We start from the raw sequence: 21,514 nt of genomic DNA, 5'->3' as shown, positions 1-21,514 counted from the left end.
TTTGAGTCAAAGCTGCAGGAAGCATCACACTGAAGGCTAGTAGCAGCTTCATATTTGGTGGCATAATTTACTGTAGTGTTATAGATAATCAGACTTACAAAGCGACAGTTTTGGTATTGAAGAGCTTCTTGGCGCTTCAGATAAAGGAGCACTGTTCTTTAAAGTTGAAAGAATGGAAACACAAGTAATGAATGCTCCACCACCAATGGTGAAGCATGATCATGATGTATCTACCAATGCAAATGGCGGAGGTCTGAGTCCATTGTCTCATGCACCGAGTATGGATAACTTAAGCGGAGGAGTTGGTGATGATGAGGTAAGCATTGTTTAATAAGCTAGCTATAGATATTCTTCTAGAAAATATGTAGTCTATTGAGTGATTAAAAAAATCAAGTTATAAAAACTTTTATGAAAATTTCATCTTAGTTAGTTTCTAGTTGCAGTCATCTTTTCAATAAGCAGCGAGCACAGGCGAAGTGACCTTGAACATTGATGACACATGCTACATAAAATCAAAAGAAACCGTAAACTAAGCAGGAAACATTGTTCTTGTTAGTTTTTCCATTATTGCTTACAAAAGTTGCTAGATTTAGAGTGTTTTTAATAGCAGGTCAAAGTTTTTTCTCCTTTTTATAATTATGCAAGTCGTTCTAGCAGAGTTATCGTCTACCATGATTGCTGTATGATTCTCACTCATTGATACTTATTTGATCTTCCACGTCTACTCACTACTAACTTGTCAATCCTTACAAATGCTCAGTCTAGTAGCGATCTAACCATTTGCATTGTCAAACTTCAGACGTTTTTGTTTAACTAGTAAAGTTCTTTCAGAATGTCTTTTTGCTCGTTGACAAAACTCGAAGCTTTGTTGCAGTGTGTTGTATTTTAAATGAGTGAACAATCGTCTTTTTAATAGGCTATTTCAATGACTTAGTCTATTGTACCACATCTTTCTCTGCTCTGTCATATGTGTGTCTATTGTACCACATCTCCGTATGCTGAGCCATATGTGTGTCTATTGTACCACATCTCCGTATGCTCAGTCATATGTGTGTCTAATGAAACCACATCTCCGTATGCTCAGTCATATGTGTGTCTATTGTACCACATCTCCGTATGCTCAGTCATATGCGTGTCTATTGTACCACATCTCTGTGTGCTCAGTCATATGTGTCTATTGTACCACATCTCCGTATGCTGAGCCATATGTGTGTCTATTGTACCACATCTCCGTATGCTCAGTCATATGTGTGTCTAATGAAACCACATCTCCGTACGCTCAGTCATATGTGTGTCTATTGTACCACATCTCCGTATGCTCAGTCATATGTGTGTCTATTGTACCACATCTGTGTGTGCTCAGTCATATGTGCGTCTATTAACCACATCTGTGTGTGCTCAGTCATATATGCGTCTATTAACCAGTACCAATTCCTACATCATACTCAAGTCAGTATTCCAAGTGCAAACCCTATAATTTTCTAGAAGGAAATTATGTACTACCAATGATAAGCTACCAATTACGCTCTAGCTGATTTTGGTCTAGCATTCAATCTCAAAGCTTTCATGAAGATATTCTGTGTAACTCCTAGTGTACTCCACATGCTGTGTAACTCCTAGTGTACTCCACATGCTGTGTAACTCCTAGTATACTCCACATGCTGTGTTTATAAGAACCAAACTAAAACTGAACATCGTTTGGACGTTCAAGATGTCATAACAATCCTACAAAATCTACCTGTTATTGAATAATCCACTTGTCCATATGGTTTAGATCCTCCGTCTAAATATCCTACTCATAAATCACAACATTATATTTGACAATGCTTCTTTTGATTACAAAATTCTCGGTACCAACCAATCCAAACACCTCCATTGCCTAGCATGAAACTCATCGGTTTCATGTCAGACGGCCTGCTATATGTATAAAGCTTTCAAAGCCTTTGCCAGACCTTTGAAAAGCTAATTCAGACAAATGCCGAGAGATTATATGACACCGCTTGTCCATCTGCTAGGCGAATTGCCCTAAAAGTATATACTCTCTTTTGATTGTTTACAAACAATCGAGAGTGTATTCGTTAGACTGACTATGTGTCTGCCCTCTGCTGGCCATCAGACTTACTCTCTCACACTAATACTGCCATGTTTATTTTAACTAAGCAGGAAAGTTCAAAAAATCATTTACATCATTCAGATAGTATTACCTAGGTCTGGACTAACCCAATTAGTACCGTGTGAACGCTTAGTCGATACGATTACTTCTATTCTCTGCTTTCGCTTATGCTTCTCAAAATAATAACATCACTAATTTTTCAAGCTGCCATAAACGAATTGTTATAGTTCATCACACTGAAAAGCTGATTATTTGTAAAATAATTGTTTTTTAAATGGTTTTTGAGTCGTTCTTTAAAGGCGCGCGCCAAAAATATGCCTGTTAGTGAAATCAAAATAAAGCATATACAAAAAGTTTTACCTCTAGAGTGGATAGAATTCTGCAACACTTTTTTAATAGATTATCATCCCGAAATCTCAGTCGCCACATAAACTCGCACAACTAGCTGTCTTGCTAAGTTCCTCTGGTGGTTATTCTGAGTTTTTAAACACTCCAGATCATTGTGTAAACATGTAAAATATCTGTCCCTACATAAACTCGCAAGTGGCAGGTACATACTTTTTGAATGTGCGAATTTTACATTAGTGATCGGCTCCTAAGAAATATCTTGTTTTCCTTAAAGTTTATTATTTGGCATAACTCTAGAAAATGGTGTGCCTCCATGACATTGTAAGCTTGGTCATAAAGGCCAGAGCGAAGAGCTATTTGCGTACTTGAACAATCAGACAATAAATTTATCAAATGGAAAGAGGGCACTTGTACATGCGAAGAGTGCCATAAACTGAACAGTCCTATCCACAAAGGTTCGCCAATGTCTATAGTAGTTAGCCTAGAGATATCTCAATAAGGCTTACTCGATATCAAGTGTACATTTCGGGTGCTTATACTAGATAGAAGTTGGTAAAAAGTATTTTGTATTGTAAAAAACTGGTATATAAAAATATCATAGCAGAGAGCGCTAGCAGTTTCTGTGTGGCCACTGATTATTGTCATTGGTTTACACTCTTGAAAACAATGGCTGCAGATCTGTCCCTGTATTCCTTATTGCGGATTTTCTAATGCAGACACCACTACCTTGTCCCTCTTTGTCCCTAAGGCTGTGCCCAGACTGGCTGATGCAAGTACTGATGCTTTTTGGCAGACGATTTGAAGGCGGCCATATTGAAACAAGGGTGTTGGTGTTTGCCATGTCACTCTAGTTTAATTTGCTAATTATTTTATTGCTGATTTCGAATACTTCTTGTTTCAAGTTTTTCTAGGCAAGACATTATAACAATTATTTTTGACGAGATATAGCAAGATTCTTTAAAAAATGACTTGAGCTCGAAACATTCATTGGGTAATGGAATGGTAGAGCTGGTATTATCAAAATAGCAAAGATATATATATATATATATATATATATATATATATATATAGAGCGTCATAGTAAAATGTCGCTGTTCATAGTTGCCTTGTCTAGTAGTTAGAGTAGAAATGTGAGGCTCTTTGTCAACCATCAGTATCCCGAAACACCCGAGTGTCTAGCCACCGCTTGCGAGTCAAACAAGCCAGAAGCGCCTCCCCTTTGAGCAGAGCTGCCTTGGAAGCTTCTCCGCTTATGAGCCTTAGAACCCGCTGCATTGTCAACTATTGTGTCTCGCGATAAATGGATTCTGTCAGAATTCTGTCTTGAATGTTTATAGACACGAAGCCTGCGTGGAGAAGCACCCAAGAGATTAATATCATTGTTGCTGTAACAATAACTCTTTTGCTTCGGAAATGAATGTGATAGTATTATTAAATCTTCGCTCGACAAAAGATTTCTCTCTAAATCATATTCATGCGCATTTAGCCATCCATTTATCAATAAAGCTCTTGCTTTGTCACCTCGTCTCATCTTGATGCCGTGTAATTGATTGTTAGATTTTCTTGATGTTTTGTCAATGCTTGCATCGCCTTGATAACGAGTGCGAGTTGTCCAAATTTGCCAGCATCTAGTTCATTTTTGGATTCATTCCTCGGCACGCACTCATTGTTGTGAGAATGAAAATGTTGCGAACTTCTCAGTCCAAGTGACTTGGCTTGATTTGTGTGAAGCCCCAAGCCGTAGTCTGAAGGCCAGTGTAATGCGAAGCATTTTGAATGTTACATTATAGCAATAATAGTAGATGGATACAAAGACGATGTTGTCTTAGAAAACTTTTAATCCCTTCACCAGTGCATTCTTATAATATCTAAACAGTTTAACGCTCTGTGTCAATAAAAGCCAAGCTTCATCATTGCCCCAGCATTGTGAGCGTCTCGCTGGCAATAATATAATTGTTTATCTTCAACGTAAGTCTTTTGATAGTGTATGAAAAAATATCACTCGGAAAATTATAATAATATTTGGTTTACTCAATTAAAGGTAATTAGGTTAGCTTTGTTTAAAGTTTCGACAAAAGAAACAATTGAGATATTCAAATTAAGAAATAGCGTAATGCCTTTTTGTATTAGCTGTTAAGATCTTGGAAAACCTCAGCCTTGACTGCCTCCATCTTGGTTCCAGTAATTTGGCTTATATTGCTTGATTTCCCAGAAAAAGGACCACACTTTTGTTGGAATACAGTGATCATAAATAAAGGTTGAACCTCAACTTTTCTACAAGATTGCTGTGATCTCTATAACTAGAGAACTTTCTCTACTACCCTTGTATGTCATTCACACTATTTCGTTCACTAACTCAATTTGAGTTGACAATTTATCGACAAAACAGTTCACACGATATTCCTGAGGGTAATCATTAGACGCGAGGACAAAGCAACAACCACCACACACCTTGCACCCTAGCAGCCTGTACTTCCATGTTTGTCTGACTATAATGAATGGCATGGCCTGACAGGAGCTCTCTCATCTACCAATTAGTTTGTCTGTTCAAGTGTCTCCAGCTTGCATTTCACCTCGGAAATCATCAATGCTTATGTCAAACAAATGAGTTGTCCTCTCCTGTTGTTCAATGCTTTAGACACGCTATTGGCCCCTGTATTTATGATCGTATTACTAATACGCTAGGTCCAGTAATTATGTAATATGTCTATGATTATTCAATATGTTCACTTTAGGTGCGAACCCTTTTCGTCAGTGGTCTGCCCATGAATGCTACAGAACAGGAACTCTATCTGCTCTTTTGCACATGCAAGGCAAGTTATCTAAAAATATTTAGCTTCTAAACACTCCAATTAGAACTCCAATGGGAAACTAAGTATGCAAACCAATTGTATAAGCCAAGCATAAACAATATATCAACCCATAAACATCGAAACCATACTGCTGATGAAAAACTTCATTACTGGTCCGTATCAATTTGGTGACCTTTGAAAATCCAGATGTTCATGCATTGCCATTAGCAAATCTCTAAATATTGGTCTTAACGTTATCCTCTGCGCTTGTGGCTAGTCAAGGTCTATCGTAGGCCATGTTAACCAGGATAAAGGCTGTCAAAATTTACTTACGCTTGTACGTCTTCTAGCAGTCTAGCTTTTATAATACCATTTTTATCTAACTGACCACAACAACTTGTTCTAACTTGTCACACTAGTCAGCCATACACATAGAAAACATGAAAACATTTTTAAGCGCTACATACATGGTATACACGCTATACACAAATAGCGAGCATCTACATACATGTAGATGCTCGCTGTTCTTCTTTTTATCATGGTCGGAGTTTTTATCAATAGGCCCTATGTGATTTTCGCTATTTTTTCAATTTACACTGATTACGTTTCACTAGTGTGCCAAATTAATTTTAGTCATTTCTATTTTTACCACTGTAGAGTACAGTTTTTTATTGAAGTAATGTTTTAATTCAAAATTGCATAATATAGTTTTTTGTGTTATTCGGTAATATTTGGTAACAAATGTAAATAAAAAGTCATGCGCTAGGCTGCACAGCTGAACCTCTGCATGTTAATTGATTTGTTTCAGCATTTTCTTTATATATTTTGAAGTTGATGTCTGCCCCATCAAGTTTCTTATAAGAATACTGCAGCCTGTAATTCATTTACAGTAGACGCTCCGACAACGTAAATAATCCCTTCTAGGAATGTGTACGTTATAGGGGTTTTACCTTATACAAACAGTAAACGACATGTAAATTGCCTAATCCGTTCCAAGGACTTTTCAAAATCACCCCTTTGGCCATAAAAAAGAAAAAAACTAGGCTTCAATTTTTAATTTGTTGGCTGTATCGGGACTGTAATATTATTAGTTCGCATCGACAACTTGTCTCCTTTTGCTGATAAATTTCACTAGTTTTACAAGCTATAATTGCGGTTATTTTACAATAAGTTCATGGAAATGTACATATTTGAAATCCACTTACAACAATTTGTTTATTTTTTTAGACAGCAAAGTCTATTCTGTGAAGTAAAACTTATAAAGGAATATTTTATGTCTACTATAAAGCAAAACAAAAATATTTTTACTATAAAAAGAGCAGTGTTCACCTGTTCATCGTTAATCTGTATCCACGGGTCAAGGTTAGGATGAAAAAGAACTTTCGGCGTTACTCCAACTCGTAACATTTAGATTGGTGGACCGTCGCAGTAGACCCTGCACCAATCGATCGCCTTTAAGTATTTATTAATAATTGCGCAGCGACTTATTCTTTGTTTCGTCAATTCATCAATGAGTTATTAAGACGAACTAAAATGTCATGGAATTTGTATATATATATATATATATATACGTACGTGTAATATATATATATATATATATATATATATATATATATATACTTTCAACATTATAAGTAGGCTCTCGTTGCTTTTTCTCTCTCACAAGTGCAGCGAGATATTTTACCATTTTAATGGACTTTGAGAAGTTGTACCTCACTAAATTTCAAGTTATATGAAATTTACGTCGTGCAAAGCAAAGCTTTGCATTTTTTTACGTTATTTGAAGTTTGCGTTATAAGGACGTTATATAATTCGCGTTATATTCATTTCGCAACCTGAAGTTTATGACCACTCTTGAAGAAATGCTGCAGGTAATAACCCACTGCATTAAGAAATATGTTATAAAATGTGAAATATGTTAAACTTAAAATATGTTATAAGTTTTACCTTTTTTTACCATCATTATTACTCGCATTAGTCTTTTTCCTATCATTTTTAAATTTGAAAAAAAGCAATGTGAAAAAAATAAAAATTTCATAAAATCACAATTGCAAAAAATCTGTGTATTGATCTAAATATTGTTGAATGGATGGCATTGCGATGGTCAGCCATTCAAAGCTTGGACATCATATGCTGGAAATTAATTTGCTTACAAAAGCTATACATCTGCTCAAATTTGATATTGTTTGGAAATCGTACGATGAGCCATCGGCAGGCAAGTTCAAATTTATAGTATACACGTAATTGTTGATGTACGTGTTCGAACGAGTTTCATCGGTTTAATTACATAAATTTTCAAGCCACCATATTCTGTTGTATACATATCTTTTAATAGTATTAGTGTCAAGATTTGACTAGTATATGTTATAGTAAGCCTTTGTATTTTATGACTATAAACAATGATCAATTTTTTATCATTGCAGGGTTATGAAGGATCGTTATTGAAAATTACCAACAAGAATGGCAAAAATACTTCGGTAAGGTTATAGACATATTATTTTATTAGTTGGCACTTGTCTCGAGACCTGTCTATTCTGAGCAGTCTCAGTTTATCTTTAATGATCTCATATGTGGTAATTGCTCAGCTCAGTCTTAACTAGATCTCCTACCTGCACCTATATTTACTTGTCACAATCATACAAGCTAGCATGTGCAATCGTACGCTGAACAGAAACAAATTGTTGCAAATACTATTTCGTTTCTTATCCGTACATTGGTTAAGTCTATAAAGGTTTTACCTTTTGAGAACTTAGCCTATGTCCAGTTTTCCCTCTGATAGTTCTTCTTAATAATGCATTTTCTTGTTTTTTATTAAGTCTTGCGATTTTTATGGATGCATATTTGGTTTTATCAGTGTGATACACAGCTAATCCAAGTGATGCTCTACGTATATTGTTAGAATATTAATCTTTGTCAGCACTTTTTGTTCAATTGCTCATCTCGATTGTGGAAAAACAACAATACATCAGAAAACTCTCTTTTGCACGGTGTGTTTTAGCTCAGTTCATTCTTAGCTGTCCTCTGTGTGAATAATCCATGGTATGTAGCTGTCTTGTAACAATGCGTGCGTGTTTTGTGATTGGCACACTGCTGTAACACATCTCAGGATGTCTTCAGATGTCAAATTGACTTCTCCGTGTTCTAATTTATTACGATGGCTCGTATTTCCAGGAGAGCTGAACAATATAGAAATGGTTAGGTAAGAATCACTGCATTGAGCCAATATGTATGGGGAGGGTCTCGACCGCCCTCTTCTCACTTCCATATAGTCTACTACTCCTCACTCACGCCAATCCCCCACATCACTACACCACACCACATTTCAACAATATTTCAACACAACTTTAAGTCGTGGTCAAATTAACAAGAATGTATATGTGAGGCACAACTGCAATCATCTTCTCCCGAACAATTCACTGTTTTCTACTCTTGTTTCCAAAGTATTAACAACGCAAGATGGCTGGTTGCACCAACTATTAATTAGAAGCAGAGTTCTATGTGTTCAAGAGATTACATACGGGGAATATGTGTAATTATCGTTCTCTAATTCACTGGCTCTGTAGATTCGACTCCGCACAACGTAATAACAACATGGCTGTCTTTCATGTCTGTAACTGGTAGCTACGGGAGCTTGCGTGACAGATATTATGCAGGGGATTATGTATTGTGCTCTCTTAGAAGACTAATAATACTTGTAGTAGAATTTGTAACAAGATTGTGTAAGAGGCTTAAAGGTTCTCTGCCATATTGGCTCCCAACTCCGCTAATCATAGCAAAAGCTTGCAATTTTCTTAGTCCAGCCGGCACGCTATAGTTGGTCAGTTGCCTTAAACCTAAAGACTTTAGAGAAGAAAGTAAATGCAGGGATTGCGTTGGATATTTATAATAGTAACTTGGGATTTCAGAGTAAGGCTGGACTCAGCTGACACGTAATACCAATATTGCTCACATATGATACTATTCATTGACCTGCTGTCACGCGAATGCATCTAAAGATTTGTGTGGTTCCGTAACTTGCATGCAAAGTTTTGCATCAAATCTCAATCCTTCGTGCACAAGCATCCATAATTTGAAAGGCTGATTGTATGCCTATGCACCGAGGCCATTGCTTAGAGTGACACTGGGAGACAAGTGATTTCCTTCATGGTAGTTCCTAAATGATATGGCTCACGGGTAGGGTCTCGCTGCTTAGGGCTACCAAAGCTTTGTTAGTTTACTGATGTCTTTCACGAAGCACGCACGCTACTAGCATCTTCTTCAAGTAGTCTTGATTAAAGACTTTAGTTCTATAGTTTTTTGGCCGTTGTTCGCAATCCGTTTGTCATTTCTGCTGATTGCACAAAAGAGCATGTAGTGAGTTAGTGAAGAAGTTTTATTTGCAGGTTTTTAAATTTTACTTATTTGGCTTTTATATTATTTTAGCCCGTCGGATTTGTCACATTTGATTCTAAAGCAGCTGCTGAAAACGCGAAGAACGATTTGAAGGTAAGAATATAACATTTTACTAGTAATGTCTTAATGCTCGCTTTTCATTGTGTAATGTGACTTTAAAATTTTATTTATAAAAGCAACAAGTTTAGAAAAAATGAGTTATTTTTCACGCTTACTAAGCAGGAATCAGTTTCAGTATTTCAAAGTTGTGGCATTCTTGTCTAAACTCTAAATTTAGTTGATTCACCGGCTGTACCGAAATTACAAGAGATGGAAATTGATTTGTGTGTATCGACCCCTAGCAAGACTAATTGGTTCGTGTGGTATTATGACCGCCCATACATTCATGTAATCTGTAAATCAATTTCATCTGAATAACTCCAAGTTGCTCTCTAGAATCTCACTCTAGGAGACCAGCAAGGCCTGTTTGAGCTTTAGATGGTGAGACAATACTCCACACATCCGACGCTTCTTGCCATTGTCTCTACAACTGGCATTATTGAATACTTTATTCTATACAGTCCTATTCTTTTTAGAACAACATCATTGATTGATGAGGTGTTGACAAATGCATAAATATCGTTCTTTCTGTAGGATATCAGGTTTGATCCTAAGGTACCTCAGACGATTAGACTCGATTTTGCTAAAAGTAATACAAAAGTGACGAAGCCAAAAACAATCAACAACAATACCATAGCCCATTCTGCTGCACCACAGTTTTTACCGTTTGCACCCCGTAAGTATTAAAATAAAAGATTCCTTTTGTAGATACTGAATATTGTGTCTTTTGCGGAATCGTCTTTTCGTGTATGCCAACAATTATGAAGTTCAAATACTGTAACATCTTATTTTCCCCGAGCACTTGTCAGTATTGCACTTACACGTATGTGTAAATATTGATGTACTCCACTTGATAAATTACAATCTGCTTCAGTTCTTTACTAATTGAATTATTAGAACTGCCAAAGTTACTAGGGAGGACCTGTAGGTGTGTCGTATTATCACTTACCATCTGTTGACACTGCACATTAACTAACTAGGACTATAAGGCTTGCCTTCTCTTGCTCCTCTGGCATCATCGCTTGCGCTCTCAATCGTGGTTTATGTAGTTATAATATATCTATTGTGGTATGGCATGAGCGCTCTCAGACGCAGGGGACAACGAAAGCAAACATCTCACGAATCACCTAGGGCCTATGATATGCTTGGGGATAGTGAGACAAATTTCGATCATGATTGATGCTTGCTGGAGAGTTGAGTGCAGTCCATTTTATAGGCATGAGTGTCAAAAGACCTTGTAACAATTTCGTCTAATGCTATTGTCTGCAGCAATGCATAGGTATTGTCCTCACATTCATTCGGGAATAGCTAAAAATAATTTGTCGCTGAAATATTGATACAAGCCTTTATATGCTATGTTTATTCGACATTGCTAATTGATTTTTGCCACAATTGCGCTTCTTCTTGTATACAAAAGAACGGGTCCATCTGAGAGTTTACATCTTTATTCTGAATCAGTCAAAGCTTTCAATTTTTGCCGCACCTGGGTAGGTTGACGGATGTGAACATACAATGCATAGGCTTGTCAATTTCTCTTTCGCCGATGTTTGTCTGCTCACTCATCATTCTCACTTCCCGCTTTGTAAAGTGTTTAAACTTATCGTAGTTTTGTATTAACTTCTTCTGCTGCCAGCGCTGTTGTAATAATATAGAGATGATGTCGTGATGCACCGCTTATTCTTGCTTGTGTGTTGTGATTTTGTAATCTCACTAACACCCACCATGTTTTCTCTTCCTCCACTTTTTAGAAGATTTTGCCACTACAGCTTTTTTCCCAACAGGGACGGAAGCGTGGGGCACACCTCTGTACGATCTGCCTGGAGTACCAGCCATGCACAATCCAAATATGGCTCTTCAACAGACGATACAGGTAATTGTCAAACCTTACTCGTATCAGCTTTTGCTATTGTCTCTGTCAGAGGTCAGAGGAACAGTTGTGTCACATACGGTGATTCTTCACTTTTCGCAGTGATGAGGACCGGCGCCCCTCGTAGTGAGTGATGAGGACCGGCGCCCCTCGTAGTAAGTGATGAGGACCGGCGCCCCTCGTAGTAAGTGATGAGGACCGGCGCCCCTCGTAGTAAGTGATGAGGACCGGCGCCCCTCGTAGTAAGTGATGAGGACCGGCGCCCCTCGTAGTAAGTGATGAGGACCGGCGCCCCTCGTAGTAAGTGATGAGGACCGGCGCCCCTCGTAGTAAGTGATGAGGACCGGCGCCCCTCGTAGTAAGTGATGAGGACCGGCGCCCCTCGTAGTAAGTGATGAGGACCGGCGCCCCTCGTAGTAAGTGATGAGGACCGGCGCCCCTCGTAGTAAGTGATGAGGACCGGCGCCCCTCGTAAGTGATGAGGACCGGCGCCCCTCGTAGTAAGTGATGAGGACCGGCGCCCCTCGTAGTAAGTGATGAGGACCGGCGCCCCTCGTAGTAAGTGATGAGGATCGGCGCCCCTCGTAGTAAGTGATGAGGATCGGCGCCCCTCGTAGTAAGTGATGAGGACCGGCGCCCCTCGTAGTAAGTGATGAGGACCGGCGCCCCTCGTAGTAAGTGGTGAGGATCGGCGCCCCTCGTAGTAAGTGAAAATAAGCGAAATAGAAACCGATTATTTAAAGTATCTTCATAAACTAAATTTTAACACCAAAACACTTAACTGCTTTCTAAACATATTGTATTTATTTCCTATTTAATAAGTAAGTAAATTCATGTTATCTTGATTGACTATCAGTTTATATTTCAACTTCAGTCTCTTTGAGCCAGAGAATGCACTTACGTAGTACGGGCAGTTTGAACTTTATCTGGTTTGGATATTCGTACTTGAGATTAACTGGTCTCGTTGCGAGAAGGTAGTCACATGTTTGTAAATGTATTTTATTTATGTGTGATATTTAGGAGTTTCAATTCTTTTAATGTTTTTTTAATAATGTTCTTTTACTCTTTATTTTTTTGACGGATATTTTTTAACTGTGAAGTAGCGAGGGATTACTTTTTTACTTATTTTGGTTGGACAGAAGGACACAAGGTTTCAAAGATTCACACTATATCACCGTTTATCAGCGTTTTCCTTTCAGTGCTCACCGTCGATTATGTGAACGGCGAACTGCTGGTATCGACGAAGCAACACGGACACGTCGGGAAAGTTTGCAGCTGTCGAACTTTCCCAATATTTCGTCGAGCACCGACGGACCGCCTTTCAAATGTGAACCATTTCGGCGATGGTAATTCATGATCGCGGATAGCGTGATTTATTCATATCCATTTATGATAGTTGCTAGTATTTAATTCTAGCGTGCAAAAGGAGAGGTTTTTATTGCAAAAATTTAAAAAGATAATTGGGAACACCACGTCACGGTGTATTTCCTGATGCAAACGGGATGGATTTGTAATGGCGTGAACATTGTTATCATCGACAATCACCAAAGTATTGTGGCATTAACACCGAGATACGGTGATATAGTGTGATCCAGCCTCAAGTCTTGCAAATACATATATAATATCTCATCAGTGCAATTGTTTAAAGAGTGGAGTTGCGTTCTCGCTTGCATATTAGTTTTCAACTACTAGCGCTGTGTTGCTAGGCAGAAGATACTGACAAAAATTGATCATATAGCTCTGAAGCAATCATATTTCACTATGCTTTAACATTTGTTAACAAAAGGGCATTTCCTGGTCCCTTCTTTCAGCAAGAAAATTAGCTATATTTCATATCGCTCTATGAGTAAATATAAACTATGGTCTTTCTTCTTTGACAAGATGTGTTTTAACCTTTTCAATAATTGTCGGAGAAACAAACAAGTTTAGTGATTTAGTCCACTTTGTCTTACTTATCATCTTCAACCATTAATTGATAGCCATGTCTATCCATAAATACAACCTTACTTTTAATAGTTATCGTAATCGAATTTTCTTTCGTGATATCAAATTGAAAAATACGCGAGTAAAAACCATGAGCGATGGAAGTGTAATGAGAGTAAGTGAATTCAATCAATACATGCTGAAAAGTACTAAAGAGAAGTCCACATTGTACTAAACAAACTTTATAGAGCGTGTGAAGTGCCCTTTTTAGATGTTGGTGAGATGGAGTGCGATTTGCGGAGGGATTTTTAGTAACTCCTGCGTGCTCTATTGGCCCATCTGATTACCATGTACCCTGATGGTTTAGTGTTCGTTTTAATTGAGATTAAACAGAGCGAAGGCAGTTTAATAGTTGGGCTATTAGTTATTCCGTCTTGTGTTTGATTGGTTCAGCACTCACTATCACCGTATAACTTCCGCTAATTAGATGTAGAATATACAGCAATGTTGCATCAATGTTAAACTGTTGTAGTTACCTCCCCATCTCATGGCTCATATGCAAGGATTAGGAGGCATTGCTGGTTTGCAATCAACCCCCGGCTTGGGACATCTTACACCTGGTCAGCTTGCAGCTGTCAGTCAAAGTGGCCTTCCAAATTTACAGGTAAATAGTAAGGTTTTTGACACAAAAGCTATAAAATTAGTCCGCTCATTATATGCAAATAGTCAGTTGCTCCTCATAAAGAGAATTACTTCGAGTTGATCCATCGGTTGTGCTGCAAATGCAAAGTCCATCAGTGGTTCTCTCAGTGCGCCTCCTGGTCTAGATCATTGCTTGGAATATCACCAGCTATGTGCGATTCTTCTGGTTGGCAGATTTTTTTGCGAATAAATTAGTTACTGTACATTTTGGTCTTGCTAAAAAATGCCTTCACTACTTTGTGTAGTTGTTTCTTATTGGTTTAATTGTGTATAACAGCCACTCTGTCTTCTGTTGCTGTAGTTCATGGTACGTTTCATTTCTAATCGTTGTGTTCACTTGCACGCGCTAATTACATGCTCATTTCCGTATGCACATATCGCTGTTTCCGAGTTCATGCATGCTTATTCCTTTATTATATCTGGAAGCATTTCTATGCCTGGCCTGGTAATGCCAAGCATTGCACGCTGACAATTTGGTGTTTTGTTCTACAAAACAAGTTGTTAAACGTAAACAGACAAAAAACGCCAAACCTAATGCCGCTTTTAAAATCTAAAAGGATTTTTCTGTATAATTGATGATTTGAAGTTATGATGTGATCATTTATCAAACAGAAAAGGTAATGAGTTTGCATGCGAAACATTTAGTTGGTTGAGTTGGTGTTGTGCTGATCAACACAACACCAGATTTATTTTACAATCAACTAGTAAATAATATAGATAGAATTAAATCGAGCATGTATCAGTAAAAAAATGATCAAAGACTTGTGTTGGCGCTCTAAATCTGGTTAATAAATTCAAAATAGTAAAAACAACATAATGGCAACTATATTTGCCATGCTTTTATTTACTGCTTTAGGTTTGTGAGGCAATGCTTATTTTGAATATGATTATTTCACAATTATAATTTGTATGCTGAATTTCCATTTCATTTTCATTCTCTCATTTTGTGTTAAAATGGTTATCAAATAATTGAAATTTGGTTGCCAATTTGAAAAATGAAATCATTCTCGGAGAGTGGCTCTAAAAATTTCTTAACAATGCGGTTCAATTACACAAAACTTTTGATGCATGCAAACAAATTGTGTAACATTGGTATTGCGCCAATTTTCAGTTCTTAATGTCACGAAACCCTACAATTATGCTATTTGTAGTTGGTAAATATTCTTTGAACAATGAATGTTCGGTGCTTTCCCATTTAACTTGCTTAGAAGAAAGCAAACTCATTATGTAGTCTTACTTAAAACATTACGTGGTCAAAGAGAACAAGGCCGAGTCTGTCATTATTAAAATTTTTCACTCGGTGAGCTAACTCTGAATTTAGTTTAAACTACTATGTACCCTCGCCTTACAATTTTAATTTGTTCTGGTGTTGGCATTATAAAGCAAAAATGTTGTATAGAGGGCTAGCTTTGTACTAGCAACTCAAAGTGATTATCTAATGCCAACACTCCCTGATAAAAATCATCTAAGTTTTATATGCGTTCTGTACATATTAATAATAAAATAATATGTTAACCCTAGTAACTATAGTTACCTACAGTAACTTTAATGTATTTAGTGCTATGATCTGCAATAAAATGTAACAGTACGATGTGCTATGTGCAGTACATACTGTAGGGATTTCTTACCTTCGAGACAGACGTATAACATAAACATTGAATTTAATTTAAATGAATTTAACCTACTAAACATATTTAAAGCTAAGTTTTAGTATGTATTTTACTAAACTTCAACATTGTCATTGGCTAATATTATATCACCTACCTGTTTCCGGTTTAGTTTTCACTATAACTAATAAGGAATAGCGCTGAACTGAGAGAAAGCGAGCGTCATATCTCTTTCACGTGTTGTGGAAGGGATTTCAGCGAATAGCATGTCGGCATCTTCGTTAATCAGAGATTTTTAGCACACCGACTGCCAAATTTGAATTTCGAGAAATGTTTTTGTTGATATCGTATAGCGAAAAAATATCTTACAGCGAGGGCAAAAAGACATTGTGTTCTTCATTGTAAGGCAAAAAAATCGTATAACAGGGTCACTATATCTTGAGGGTGCGCTGTAAAGCGAAAAGTGTAGAAGTTTCGATAAGACTTTGAAATTTTACTTTTCAGCTAAGTGAAAACTTTGTTCCATTTTACAAACCTGCAGGCAATTCGATTCAATCAACATCGGTATGCTTTCACTTTGTGTTCTATTGCTACCAGTAATATATGTTGTTTATGTTTTCATGTGTGGTATGGCTGTGTTGCTTTCCTTGCAGGCTCCTGCTCCATACGGCTATGACAGTGGTTTCGCTTCATTGCAGGCAAGTCCTATCATGGCCACTAGCCCTCCTGCTGGACAAATGGCAGCCCCTTCTAACACATTATTTGTCAGCAACATTTCTCCCTTCTGCTTAGATGAGGAGATCACTAATCTTTTTGCTACCTTCCCAGGCTACATCCGACTTAGACGTACAAAGGTTCCCGTGCAATTGCAAAATGGCAACCAAACTCTTTGTGCATTCGTAGAATATGCGGTAAGGAAGTACGAGGTAGTACGAGATAATTAAGTCAAAGCTATAGTTATAATTTAGTTATACCATTACTTTTATGCACTTAACAGACTTAAAGTGCTCTATTTTCTTGTCACCGATTTCAAAAGAATATTCATTTCTTTATCAGTTCATCAATAGACTTTAGGTAGCTACATTCCATATGACTATTTGGCGAATGAACTTCACATCGTTTTGTGTATCATTATTCAATAAGGCACAAATTATAGATATAATCTCCATTTAGTGTTTCTATCAAAAACATGATTGTTCAAGTACATATTCACTCAATTTGTAGAAAACCAGTGCGAGCATATTTTTAAGTTCATGCCGTCTATTGACGGTGTACTTGAAAACGTGTCCACTAGTTCTTATCATTGACAAATTTGCCATTACAGGATGTGCGTAATGCTACAGATGTCATGAACAAACTTCAAGGTTTTGTATTGATGTCAGCGGGAGATGGGAGTCGAGGAGGCCTCAAGATAGAATATGCCAAGAGTAAAATTGTTGATTAAGTCCATAGAGAATTTAACATGCAAGTCCAAAGTGGGCAAACACTGCAGACAGGAGACACATTCCAAAATTTCTGTAGTTGCCTCCCCACAAGCAAGCACTGTTGTGAGGGGTCAACTCCCAGCAGTTAGTTTTTCTTTCTAGATTTCATTAAGACCATTGGAGTCTTATAAATATATTTTGTTATATAACATCTTTTGACTACATTAAAACATTAAAATCCTATGACTCTAAAATATATATATAACATATTTTTTGTTTTCAGTCATAATTTAAGCACATTTGCCTAGATGCTCTGTTGTGCTCTGGTGCTGGAGATCAGTAAGCATTCTAGAGTTAACATAATCATTGCTTTCATCTGTAGGCCTTTCGTTCATATCTTGTAAGCTTAATTTAATGTCATATCATATTATTTTGAAAATGTCTGTCATTAAATTCAATCAAAATTTTTTTATTGTGCTCAAATATCAGATTGAATAGATGTGGACGTGTATTTTGATGCACACCTACTTACTATAATTCAGCACAAAGTGATCAGTCTTGTGGTGATAGTCTGATCAAGTATTGCTCATCTTCTGCAAAACTTGATCAATATGTGTGCAGCTAAAATGTTATTGTTAAGAATATCTAAAAGTTAGAAGATAATTAGTAGTATTAGTGTTCTTATATGTATAGATGATCAAGACATCGGCTTTTCAATATTGTGATCTATTGCAGAGTTATTATTTTTTGAGTTACAGTTGTCCTTTATCATTGTTACTACTGTTGAGAGGTTCAACATCTTCTGTATAAGTAGTTATTTCTTCTTAGTTATCTACTCTTGATATCATGGCGTTTATAACTGTTATAATCCTTATAAATAAAAAAATATAATTTATTTGCTAAAAAGATCATCAACTCGTTATAATTACAATCGTATTAAAATAATGCCTGGGTAACAAGTCTGCACAGAAAACCTATTTCTGTTTAACATATACAACCTTTATTATTTTAACTTTTAAACTTCTTATCATGAGAAAAGTGTTTTTGCGCCGTTCAAATAAAATAGGAGAGAAAAAACAATGAGTACATAGAATTGTGTGTATTAAAATGTTTACTTTTGCAGCAACTTGTATTTGATGATTTGATGAACAAAATAACTGGTACCTCTTGATGCTGGTACAAATATAAAAATGAAAGATCAGACTTTCTTTGTCTGATACTCTATCTGATCAAACGGAGAGAGAAGAGAGAGGCAAGTTCTACTCCAGATAATACAATTGTCCACGTGAAAAGTATTTAGCTTGTACAGATTTACCGGATATAGAAGTTTAATGACACGTTTGAAATTGAAATGGCGCATTTAAAAAAAAAATAGGTAATGAGTAATGGTGAAAAATCGAAGCTTATAAAAAATTCTAGCAGCAACAATAGTACATGTAAAAGGGAATATTAATAATAAAACGTGCATATTTAGCGTGTGCAATTGTGATAAGGATATACCTATAGGTAAGAGTGCAATTGTGATAAGGATATACCTATAGGTAAGAGTGCAATTGTGATAAGGATATACCTATAGGTAAGAGCATTAGTAAGAATAAGAATAACTTAGCCTAGTGGTTGTGTGCTCTTGTTTGTAGACTTGCGCCTTGAATGTTGTGAGTTAAAATCCTGTGCAAAGTGGATTTTTCATCGCTAGATTTTGATCGCTGTAACTGGACATGAATGAAAATCAGAGGAATATCCAACACCGAGATTTATACATCGTATGTAGATGCACAAATGGTATCTATTTGACATTGTCTACATATTAAATGTTCATGTCCGCAAGAATGCTTTTAATCAGTGTTCCATCTAAGAGTTGAAGGTAGGTATCTGTGATGGTAACTCTCATTATAAAATTCAGTTGGTCTTTCAGCCTTTAATTGAAAATCTCTATCCTGGTTTGTGAAATCCCTTATCGGTTTGTTCCAAAAGAGTAAATTTAAGATTGGTTGATGCTTTACTTCAAATCAAAGACTAGAATTGAAAACTATATAAGTTGAACAGAGAAAACGAAATTGCAAATGGGTCACATTTGAAAACAACTGGGAAGGCAGCTAACTACCTGAAGATTGCATTGCAAGACACCTGAATGTATTGCCAGCTATGATTTTATAATGATTTCAAATGATTGCTCCAATTGTCTGCCAAAATACCTTCAGATCTGTTACATAAAGATATACCTAGCATATGTGTTCTGGGCTCTGTAGACACCTAACCTAACAATAGTTTTCTCAAAGTCTCATATTGCCTCGAACTGCACAGCCTGAAAGTCATCCAAAAATGAAAAGTCCATAGAGCTACATGTATGTAAACTTATGAATACTAATGTTTTACACCATGTTTTAAGAATTGCAGAAATACATGTCTTCAGTTAAATGCACAACCAACTTTTTCGTTGTTGTGTAGAGCGAGATTGTTTTACTAAAGTACTGCAATACAGTCACAAATCTGCAAGATGCTGAAGGAAACTCATAAGGGTGAGATGGAGACAGCCCTTACTTCTGGCATATCTGCGCAGGACCAAACACTGCTGACAATACAATCTGCTGAAAACAGCAAGAGGGAACTGAACCCAACTCACTTGCGCTTTGCTGAAATCAACAGAATCCGCTGCACGCAACGCTGCCTGAGATAAAACTTGCTGAAACCAACAAGAGAGAATACAACTCTTGTGAGAACAATAACTTTAGTTATCCACTATTATTTATTGCAATCTTGTCCGAGCTTGCTGCTTGTCTTTTAATAATGATCAGAAATTATATTTCTCTAACGAATAAACGATTTTATAGTAGTAATAATATCATGTGTCTTTTGTATGAGCAAAACACAAGCTAACCTGCCTAAAAAATTGCAGCATTTTATTACATAAGCGGTTGATCTAGAGATTAACAGTTATTGTTCAAACGGACCAATCACATCGCCTTGCTGACTTTGCAAAATTTTTTACATCCGCAACATACACATTTATTGAGTGACAACTAACCATTGCAGTGCAACAATTGAACATTTACAAAAGTCCATAAAACTTTACATGTACAATGTAGGGAACAGTACTCGTGAGAAACAGTAAGACACACTTTGATAATGAAAAGGACTTATTACAAAATCTTATCTTGAGAAAGCGTACGATCAAAACCGGAAACAATATTAGTTAAACGACTTAAACAACTAATACTTAATTGAAACGAACAATTTGATTATTTTGACACGCAATCATGAACATAAGAAAAGTCTTCAAACATGCGAACAGTGAAAATAAATTTGTTAAAGATTTTTTAATGTGTACGAATTTTTTATAAATTTTGACAAATGGTGTCTGTCATTTTTTTCTAGGTCACCTTTGTTCCAGAAGTCCTTAACCTGATCAGAGCGCCTTCTCCGAGGCCGCCACAGAGTGGGCGCAGGAGACCATTGCGGTGCCCATCTAACTTTCCCAGAGCAGCACACACCATCAAGAGGAGACGCCTTTCAAATCGTCGCCAGGAATCCCCGAGATCCTTTTGGCTTCGATGAGATTGACATCCTTGGGATCGACGGCATACAAATACGATAACTCTTCAGAGTTCTTTCCCCCGCACTTTTCAGGACCACCATATTTTTCATAGAGTTTGTTCTTTAGAATGTTTTGCTTCGAGAGAATATGACAAATTGAAAATTAATGTAATTGTAGCTCTTTCGTTAGACATACACATACTTTTATAGCAGAATAATATGAAAATGCCAAAGTCCTACTTTTCTGAGTTAAACAAAATAGACCGCCTTACTTTGGTTAAAATTCAGAGACAATAAAAGTAAATATAGTTAGACACAAAGCAATATAATCATGTGTTTATAAATACTAACTTACACCTCAATGAAGTTAGTTGCATGATTATTAACATATAAGCTATTTTGATACAGTCAAACCCTGAAATAGGGTTTCTATATACATATATATATTTCTCAAAGTCCATCTGAAAGTCCGTCTGAAAGTCCGTCTGTTGGAAATCCGGCTATAGCTATTATTAGAACAACTGAGCTGGACAACAATACAGACTCAAAGTCATGGCTTACCGTCAATGGAAGCCTAACCTTTTAGGCTTATTACCGGTAACTAGCTTAGTGGAGTTTTCCATTGGCAATATGCCAGGCTACTAGCTTGAAAGGTACAGTTGTTTGACAAAGTTTTAAAACCTTTACAGTTGTTTTTATTTTTCTCTTAATTT

At 36.7% G+C, this 21,514-nt stretch overlaps 1 protein-coding gene across 3 annotated transcripts; it reads left to right on the top strand.

Annotated features, from left to right (window-relative positions):
* The first annotated feature begins 23 nt into the window (after positions 1-23).
* LOC137399741 (uncharacterized) lies at positions 24-18,162 on the top strand. 3 transcript variants are annotated; one of them, XM_068085956.1, is made up of 9 exons: positions 24-316; positions 5,197-5,274; positions 7,677-7,730; positions 9,676-9,738; positions 10,279-10,420; positions 11,526-11,614; positions 14,067-14,198; positions 16,497-16,754; positions 17,168-18,162. In XM_068085956.1, exons 1-9 carry the CDS (start codon positions 173-175, stop codon positions 17,285-17,287), a joined length of 1,080 nt encoding a protein of 359 aa, XP_067942057.1. In that variant the 5' UTR covers positions 24-172; the 3' UTR covers positions 17,288-18,162. The 3 variants fall into 3 exon arrangements, with proteins under 3 accessions (XP_067942057.1, XP_067942058.1, XP_067942056.1); XM_068085957.1 differs by having other exon boundaries at positions 11,493-11,614; positions 16,542-16,754; XM_068085955.1 differs by having other exon boundaries at positions 11,493-11,614.
* The last annotated feature ends 3,352 nt before the right edge of the window (positions 18,163-21,514 follow it).

Source organism: Watersipora subatra, chromosome 7 (assembly GCF_963576615.1).
Source record: "Watersipora subatra chromosome 7, tzWatSuba1.1, whole genome shotgun sequence".
NCBI classification, from domain to species: Eukaryota; Metazoa; Bryozoa; class Gymnolaemata; order Cheilostomatida; family Watersiporidae; genus Watersipora; species Watersipora subatra.
The sequence above is the reverse complement of the archived record's forward strand: the minus strand, read 5'-3'. Positions and strand labels throughout refer to the sequence as shown.

Bases quoted from the DNA above. Each gene is read 5' to 3' on its own strand.
- LOC137399741 (XM_068085955.1), top strand. From the start codon at position 173: ATGGAAACACAAGTAATGAATGCTCCACCACCAATGGTGAAGCATGAT. The intron at 317-5,196 runs GTAAGCATTGTT...TGTTCACTTTAG, and splicing joins GAGGAGTTGGTGATGATGAG to GTGCGAACCCTTTTCGTCAG. The intron at 14,199-16,496 runs GTAAATAGTAAG...CTTTCCTTGCAG, and splicing joins GTGGCCTTCCAAATTTACAG to GCTCCTGCTCCATACGGCTA.